The following is an 8548-nucleotide window of genomic DNA, read 5'->3' on the forward strand; positions in this document are numbered from 1 at the left end:
GAGCTATTGAGGAATTTTTGAGCAGGGGTAGGACGCGATGACAACAGTGTTTTTGGAAGACAGTGTGAAGGGCAAGCTGCTAAAGGGAGACCAGGGTGAGGTCAATACAATGGCCGAGGTGAAGGGATGAGGTCTCGGTTTGGAAAGGAAGGGATGAACATGACCTTTCAAAGGAAGGACATAATTGCCACAAGGGCCACCGTAACACAATCAAAGGTGCCTCCCAGGTTTAAGCTCTAGTGACCAAGAGAAGGATGTTAACGTTGACAGAAATGACCACGTGTGGTTGACAAAACAAGACCACATCCTTTCGGTAACAATTCATTGTCTTTATTAACAATGCTTCTGGATTCTGAAAGAACAGACTGATATTTCATAAAGCAATATTAACGTTGTCATTCTCTACAAGAAAAACTTTTGCATAAATAACTTAAGTGAGAAAATAAATATGTAACTTAATTTTTTTTTAAACTGCTACTTTCATTCTTGTGGACAAATTCCACATGAAAAGATTGCAGAAACGATCAGCTGGGCAGGCTTTCACATGGCTTGTGCTTCTGCTTAAAAAAATTTTTTTTTTTTTTAGCAATTAAAAACTGCACAGAAAGTGAGTGGTGTCTGGAAATGATTTTCCAAAAGAGTTTTGGATGGCAGCATTAAGCTTTGCGGCTTCTCAGCATATATACAGCACTTGTAATTTTTTCCCCAATAATATTATTTTAATGTAAGCTATGCCATCACACATAACAGCAGTAAGAAGCTCTTTTCCAGACAGAAATGTGTCCATGAGTGGTAGGCAGGAGGAAGTGCCTTGGAAGGGACCCGCTGGCCTTTGAATGGGTGGTGGCTGCTCTCTTGGGCCCGGAAGCCCAGGGTGCTGGGACCTTGAGCTCCTCTGCAGAGGGTGATGTTAAAATATGGCCATGGTGGCGGGGGGTTGTTGCTCTTTGGGAATAGGGGGTGATTTCTGTGCCTCCCACCACCCTTGGGACCTTCCTCTCTACCCCAGTTGATGGTGTTGTTTCTGCGCCTTTTGAGATGGAGGGGTGGAGGTAGCCAAACATCTGGAAGGCCAGGCTGGGACACACCACAGCTTCTTCCACGAGCTTGTCAGCCATAAATAGACTCTTTTCTTTTTCCTGCTTGCTTTCCATCTTTGGCTGTCAGATCAGAGGATTACAACTCCGAATTCTGGAAGCGACCACGTCAGTGATTCAATCCAAACGCTCTCTCCTCAGCCCATTCAAAGGGCACCCGAGTCCTTGGAATTATATGACAGTAGATTCCTCCAGATGTTAATTCCTCCAGATGTTAATCCCACCCCCACTTCCATTTTACAAAGGGGAAATCAAGGTCCAGAAAGAGAAGAGTGTAATAATCCGAGGTCACCCGGCACGTTAGTGGCAGAGCCAGGACTAGAAACCCTACCTACGGACCCCAGTCATGTGTTCTGGGCACAACTTGCCAGGCAGAGAGGTGGGGGGAAGGGGAATCTTATCGAACTTTCTTAACCAGTCCCTGGACTTTTCTCCACTGCTCCCTTAAAACTCCAGGGCAGTGAAATGCTTCCTTTTCTGCCTCCTCTGAAGTGGGACCAGCAAAGGTAGGCAGCCCGGAGGGCGGGGTTGCGTGGCTCAGTGTCTGTGACTCTCAGCTCCCTCCCCTGCCCCTGGGGACCCCCTCGGCAGGCTGTGGGGGGGGAGCGGGGGGGGGGCTTTGCTGACACCCGGATCCCCAGGGCCTGCAGCCGGGAAGGTTTCAGCCCCCGGCCCTGGGTTGCAGGTATTTAAAGTGAAACACAAACAATCAAACCGCGCGCGCAAAGGGCGGAAACCTGGGGCGCCTGGGTCGGGGGCGCCCGCTGGGGGCGCGGCGCGGAGGGCGGGCTCTAATAGGCGTTCTCCAGCTCCGCCCCGTTGGCTTTGGCGCCCCGGGCGCGGGGCCTCGGCTTCCGGCCCTTCTGTGGCCGGGCGGCCTCGGGCCCGAAGTCCTTGAGCTCAGACTGGTTGTGGAAGCGGGTGAGGCGCTTGCATTTGCACGAGGCCACCAGGCGCACCTTGCGCGCGCGCGGTGCCGCGCCGCCAGGACACAGCAGCTGCACCCGCTGCGCGCGGTAGCGGTCGGGGATGCAGCGGAAGTCGGGCCCGCTCGGGCGCCACCACTTGCCGCGGCCGATGGCGTTGGGCAGCAGGCGCGCCGGGCCGCACTGGCCCGAGCACACTAGCTCGGTGACCGGCTTGGCGCTGCGGCACTGCCCGTCCGTCACGTAGCGGGTGAAGTGCAGCTCGCGGCAGCTGTACTCGGAAGCGTCTGCGGAGAGAAGCGCGCGTGAGGGCGACCATCCGTCCCGCCTCCCTCCAAACCACTCCGCCTTTTCCAAACCTGCCTCTCCCCCGACGCTTTTGCCTCTGGGGATCTATTACGGGAAGGGCCCAGGTACTCTGGAGTTGGGGGAAAGATCCCCGATCCACCCTCTCCCCCTAAAACTTTGGAGCCAAGTGATTGCTTCAGTTCAAATATCAGCTCCATGACTGTGTGACCTTGGACTAGTTACTTAACCTCTCTGTGCTTCCTATCTGTAAAATGGGTTGTCTTGAAGATTCAGTGCGCTAATCCATTACATCTATAATGCAGAGGACACTGCCTGGAACATACTAAGAGCTGGAAGTGTTGACTGTTATTATGTTATTATTATTCCTCTCCCAGGGGGCCCTCTTTGCCAGACTTAAGTCACATCTGTGCCACAGGGCCCCTGGCCTCAGTAGGGTAGGTATTAGCCACATTCTCTGAATGGCTCTGGCTTCTCCCAAATTCCTTTTCCAGCCGGTTGGGAGGGGAGACCGGGGGTCGGGGGATGGAAAAAGGAGTAGGGGTTAATTGAAGATAATAAATCAGGGCAGCTACTGAGAAGAAGGATGGAAGGGGAGGTGGAGAGGAGACTGAAGTCGTTAGACTTGGAAGGAGCCAATGGCAGCCTGTCCAGCCCCCTCATTACCACTGTGGACACTGAGGTCCAGAGAGGGACAAGCTCTTTCCAGATAAGCAGAGCCGGTCTCCTGACTGCTCCTCTGGGGTCCCAGAGCTTCTCAGCTCCCACAAGGGTGGAAGCTGTGTGCCCAAGACCGAGGGATGCTGGGTGGGGGACAAAGGCCTGCTTTTTACTATTTTTACTATGGTTACTTCCCTACCAGAGGGAGACCAAGCTCTGACTGAAAACCTACAGCTTTGGCTGCCACAAACATTTATTAAGCACGTGCTGTGTACCAGGCACCGTGCTGGGCGAGTCTCTTCTGTGACATTTGATGGACACCCAGTGGTGGCACGAGCTTGCTCCCTGGGCAAAGAAAGTTTGGGCTCTAAGGCCTGGCTTTGTCCCCGAAGACACCTTGATCATGTCTCCTAGTGTGGGCTTAGATGGGTGGGAGCTTTTTTAAACAGCTTGTCCTCGTGTGAGCACTTGTCCATCCCCAAGGGTCTCATAGGGACAGTTCCAATGTGACCCAAAGGGATAAAAAATAGTCCTAAGTCCAAAACCAGAGAGGAGGCAAAGAAGGCCAACCCCCCGCCCCGCCCCCGCCCCCCCCCCCGTGAGAACAAGCACAGCAGGGGAGATGTCAGGGTTCCCTCTCTCCCATGTCTGCCTCCTGGCTTCTGGGTTGGTTTGGCATCCTCACCTCTGCTCCCAGGCCCTAGGGGTGGTGTGTGGGCGTGGCCTGTTTGCCCAGGGAAGGAGGCTTTGGGGCTTTCCAAGAATAGTACCCCTAGGTTAGGCGCTTCCTCTGCAAAGGGCAACTTTGTTTTGAGCACGTGGCTTCCTCCGGGCCTGTAGCTCTCATGGGAGCCCAGGGAGGACGTCTTGTGCTTGGGTCCCCTACAGTCCATTGCTTGAGCTTAGTTGGCCGTCCCTGGGCAGGAGCAGGGGAGAGGCCTCCTCGGGGGGTGCCCTTTGCAGACCCCCATTCCCAGCTGGTTGTGAGGCAGGGAAGGATGGGATGCAGGGGCCTGGGCAGTGGACTCCTCTCCCACCTGGACCATAGCCAGAGGGCCTCACTCTGAAGCGTCACTCCAGGCCCCGCCCCCAGCCTTTCCTGCCAGCTGCAGAGCCAGCTGTGCACACCGCCCCCCAGGCTTCTATGTGCAGACCTGACCAGGAAGCCAGGTGTGCCCTCCACTGGGGCCACTGCCTTTCCGCTAGGGTCAGGGTCCCTCCCAGGAAGGAGGCAGGTCAGGGTCTGGGGTGGGGATTCAGGACAGCTGGTGCCACCTGTGTTCACACCCCGCACAGAGGATGCTGCCCCCCCTCCAGGGCCTGGACCCAGTTACCACCCAGGTGAGAAGCTAAAACTGTGCCTGCAGCTCCCATTCCCTCAGGTGCCAGCTCACTGGGCAGACCATGGGTGGTGGGAGCTGAAGGGGTGCCTCTTTGGTGTCCCTTTCCCACTGCTTTGCAGGGATGGGCTCTGGCTTTCGGCCTCCGATGCACCCCCCCACACACAGTCCCCCACCAGGGCTGTCTTGTAGTTGGATCAAACTGGCTTCAAATCTCAGGTCTCTACTCACTAACAAGCTACTTGTTCTCTGAAGCCTCCGTTTCTTCACCTTCCACTTGGGAGCTCCCCAGGGTATGGTTCAGGCACAGCCCATGTAGCATCTGCATCCAGCAGGTGCTCATAGATGTGAGGCCCCCTTGCCTTATTTCCTCCCCAGTGGTGTCAGCAGCTGGACCCTGCTCCTCTCTTCTCAGGAGGGGATTCTTTGAAATCTCCTTTCTGAGCCCCTGAGGCTGTCCCTCTCCACCTCAGCCTCCTTCCTGCTCTGGGCTCTCGCTGCCAGCCCCCTACCAGCCCCATGCCCTTGCACTTGAATTCCAGGGCTACGCTGGCGTGCCATCCTCACCCTGCCTACAGGCAAGATGGTTCCTCCACTGGTGCTGGCAGTGGCGGACAGTCTACCCCAGTCTTCAAAACCTCCCCAAAGAGAACCCTCCCAGGACCCTTATGCTAAAAAGGCTCTCCTCCATCCCGTACCTTTGGTCTCAAACGGGTGGTGGGGAGGCCTCCCTCCGTTTTCTGCCCGGTTCATGGTCTTGTTGTTCAGCTCTGGCGGAGGCTCGGGGTACTCGCCCAGCTCGGGGATGATTTCCGTGGCATCATTCTTGAAGGCCTGCCACCCCTGGCCCTCCACCACGCGGAAGGCTGCGTGTACCAGCAGGCAGACGAGACACAGGGCAAGAGAGAGCTGCATGGTGCCAGCTGGAGGGGGTGCACCCGACCTTCCAGCAGCACAGGCTCCGGTCCCCAGCTCAGACACGTTTGCCTTTTTAAAGCCCCCTCTGCCTCATGCCAGCCAATGAGGACAGGCTGGGGCAGGGCTGGTCCCATGCTTCCCTCAGCCCAGGGGGAGGGAAGGGGGTGTGCTCCGAGCAAGCCCTCCCCAAAGACTCCTCCTTGAGCTCAGAAATCTCCCAAATTGCTGCTGGTGCTCCCAGGTGACCCACAGTGAGGGGGCGTGTGAGGCAAGCCTGCTCTCAGAGCCTGCCACGTGCAGGCGGCTGCGTTTTCAGATATCAAGATGAGCTCCAGCTCCTCATCTCTACCTCCCTGGGTCCCTCGGGCTTCCTCCAAACAAACTTTGGACCAACTTAACAAAGAAAACAGCAGCTCTGAGTCCTCCACAGGTCTTAGCCCAGCCGATCCCATTTCTCAGGCCAAGTTCATTTGTCACCCCAGCAAAATAAAACGGCCCTAGGGGTGTCTCTTTGGCCCTCACAGACCCAGCCAGAGGCAGAAGGCTACTTTTTTTTTTTTTGCCGTACGCGGGCCTCTCACTGCTGTGGCCTCTCCCGTTGCGGAGCACAGGCTCCGGACGCGCAGGCTCAGTGGCCATGGCTCACGGGCCCAGCCGCTCCGCGGCATGTGGGATCTTCCCGGACCGGGGCACGAACACGTGTCCCCTGCATCGGCAGGCGGACTCTCAACCACTGCACCACCAGCGAAGCCCAAAAGGCTACTTTTTAAGAAATCTCATTGGTCCCAACCCCATGCAGCTCAGCATCAATTATCCTGACCAAGAAAGCCCCACTTGTCATCCCTCTGGAAGGCAAGAGGGAAAACTGGAGGATCACAGCTAGGGCTTCCACTTGGCTGAGGGGGCAGGGATTCCGGTTTCAAGGCCAGGATGAGAAGTCAGCAGGCTCTGGTGATGGAGACAAGGAGGAAACCTCAGCTCATGCTCCTCAGGGATCCTGTGCTTGGTGACAGGCACTTCTTGGCAGGCTGATGGGCCAAAGGCGGTTATTTCCTGGGCCAGGCTGTGGGTAGGAGTGGAGAGCACCAAACCCCTTTTCTTGGCAAAAGTGAAAGCCAGCATTTGTAGTGCTGATTTTTTTTTTTTCTTGTCTCCCAGCCCATTACATTTTCAAAACCAGCTCTGAGTCCTAGATGGAAAACCTTATTGGTGCATAGCACGGGTGCATTCTGTGAAGCCATCCCAGGTCCAGCTAGCCACAGAGAACCCAAAAGGAATTGCTACCTTGGCCCCAGAGAAGAAGGAGGGGCTCGGGGGAGGAATGTTCACACCTGAGATGCAGGACAAGGAAAGAGGGCCAGCGGAAGCTTTCACTGCAGACAGATTGTTTGAGGAGGTGCACGCACTCCTGGCCCTGAAGGAGGCTGGGAAGCGGGCTGTGGCCCAGGTCCCTTGGTATTTTCAGTGGGCAATGAATCAGTGCGCCCCACCTGCAGAGCCTCTGCAAAGCCTCTGCCACCTGCCTCGACTTGTAAGTCGCCGTGTCCATCTGCAGCTTTCTGTCCCTCCTTTCCATCATCCATCACTCGACACATGAATGCAGCTGCTCTGACAGTTTTACAAGCCAGACAGAAGCCCCTGCAGGAAGGGCCCTCTCTGATACCTGCTTCCTAAGTCAGTTTCCTTCAGGGCAGACGAAAACAGCTGTGGCCATTGTTGCGGGTGATCTATCTCTCCCTACAGAGCTGGTGATGTTGTGAGAAGGGGGCCCTCGGAACCCTCTCCCGTTGTCTGTGACCCTCCAGCCTCCTTTTCCCTTGCCCTGGAATGTGGACCGTTAACCCTATTGTGGCCGGACAACTGCCTTTTTGCCCTGGATTTCGGAGAGGGCACTTCTGATGTCTGGATTCCTTGAGCTGGCGGGACTGATGCTGGAGCCCCACCTGCTGTTGGGATCTGCCGCTCAGCCACAGGAAACGGAGACCGTGGGGACCGTCCTTGGAATACTTCTGCCACCTGCTGGAGCCGGAAGGAGAAGCCAACGATCAGAGGATGGCAAAGCTCAGGATTTCATTTCATTTTATTGTTGTCATTTTATTTGAAACTGAAGTAATGTTTAAAGAGAGAGCGAGAGGTAGAGAGAAGAAGAAGGAGGAGGAGAACGAAAAGAAGGATCCAGTGGACTTGAACTTCTAAATTATCTCCATCCTTTTGAATTAACTCTCTGCCAAGGTATAGCCACGCTTTTCACAAAATGGCTCAGAGAGAACCTGCTGTGATGCCATCTGCTTTTTCACTTAACACTAATTCAGTTTTATATTGATTCAGTCCACAAACTTGTCATTGTTCAGAGCTAGACAACACTCCCCAGAGTTAAACCCTCAGGGCTTTAGCTGACTTCTGTTGTGGGTAGTTTAGGTTATTTCCGATGCTCCTCTATCCTCGGTAGGGATGCGATGCTATGAACATCCTTGGACAAAGTCATTTTTTGAATTAAGCTTTATATTTTGGGGTCATTGTAAATTCACATGCACTTGTAAGAATTAATACAGAGAAAATTCCCTGTTCCCTTTGCCCAGTGTCTCTCAATGGTAACGTCTTGCAAGAACCAGGATACTAACATTGATACAATCCACCAGTCTTATTCAGATTTCCCCAGTGTTATTTGTACATGTGTGTGTGTGTGTGTGTGTGTTTCTATGCAACTTTATCACGTGTTGGTTCAAGTAAACACCATCACAGTCAAGACAAAAACAACTCTGACTACAAAGATCCCCCCCATTGCCCTTTTATAAGCATACCCTTCCCCTTCACTCCTAACCTATGGTACCACTAATATGGTCTCTATTTCTACAATTCTGTCACTTCAAATAAATATGTTATATAAATGGAATCAGTCATGATGTAACCTTTTAGGACTGGCTTTTTTCACTCAGCATCATTCCCTGGAGATTCATCTGAGTTGTTGCATGTGTCAGCAATTTTTTCCTTTTTATTGCTGAGTAGTATTCCACAAAGTATTTTATTTTAACTGTAGGGTTATTTCAGAAGTGAATTCTGCGTCTGAGAGGATAAACAGTCCCCAGGCCCATGAGCCACATACAAGTGGGCATGTGCCTTAGTTTGCTAGGGCTGCTGAAACAAAGTACCACAGATTGGGTAGCTTAAACAACAGAAATGTATTGTCTCGTAGTTTCTGGAGGCTGAAGTCTGAGATCAAAGTGTTGGCAGGGTTGGTTCCTTCTGAGGGCTGCGAGGAAGAGTCTGTTCCGTGCCACTCCCCTAGCTTCTAGGGGCTTGC

At 53.8% G+C, this 8548-nt stretch overlaps 1 protein-coding gene across 1 annotated transcript; it reads right to left on the reverse strand.

The window, feature by feature from the left end:
* Positions 1-1888: 1888 nt before the first annotated feature.
* Positions 1889-5244, reverse strand: SOST (sclerostin). Its single transcript, XM_060082625.1, has 2 exons — positions 5028-5244; positions 1889-2310 (listed from the first exon to the last, which is right to left on the reverse strand). The coding sequence occupies exons 1-2, from the start codon at positions 5242-5244 to the stop codon at positions 1889-1891; spliced, it is 639 nt and encodes a 212-aa protein (XP_059938608.1).
* Between the last annotated feature and the right edge of the window lie 3304 nt (positions 5245-8548).

This window comes from Mesoplodon densirostris, chromosome 18, assembly GCF_025265405.1.
Source record: "Mesoplodon densirostris isolate mMesDen1 chromosome 18, mMesDen1 primary haplotype, whole genome shotgun sequence".
Taxonomy (NCBI): Eukaryota; Metazoa; Chordata; class Mammalia; order Artiodactyla; family Ziphiidae; genus Mesoplodon; species Mesoplodon densirostris.

Bases quoted from the DNA above. Each gene is read 5' to 3' on its own strand.
- SOST (XM_060082625.1), bottom strand. From the start codon at position 5,244: ATGCAGCTCTCTCTTGCCCTGTGTCTCGTCTGCCTGCTGGTACACGCA. The intron at 2,311-5,027 runs GTACGGGATGGA...TTCTCTCCGCAG, and splicing joins CCACCCGTTTGAGACCAAAG to ACGCTTCCGAGTACAGCTGC.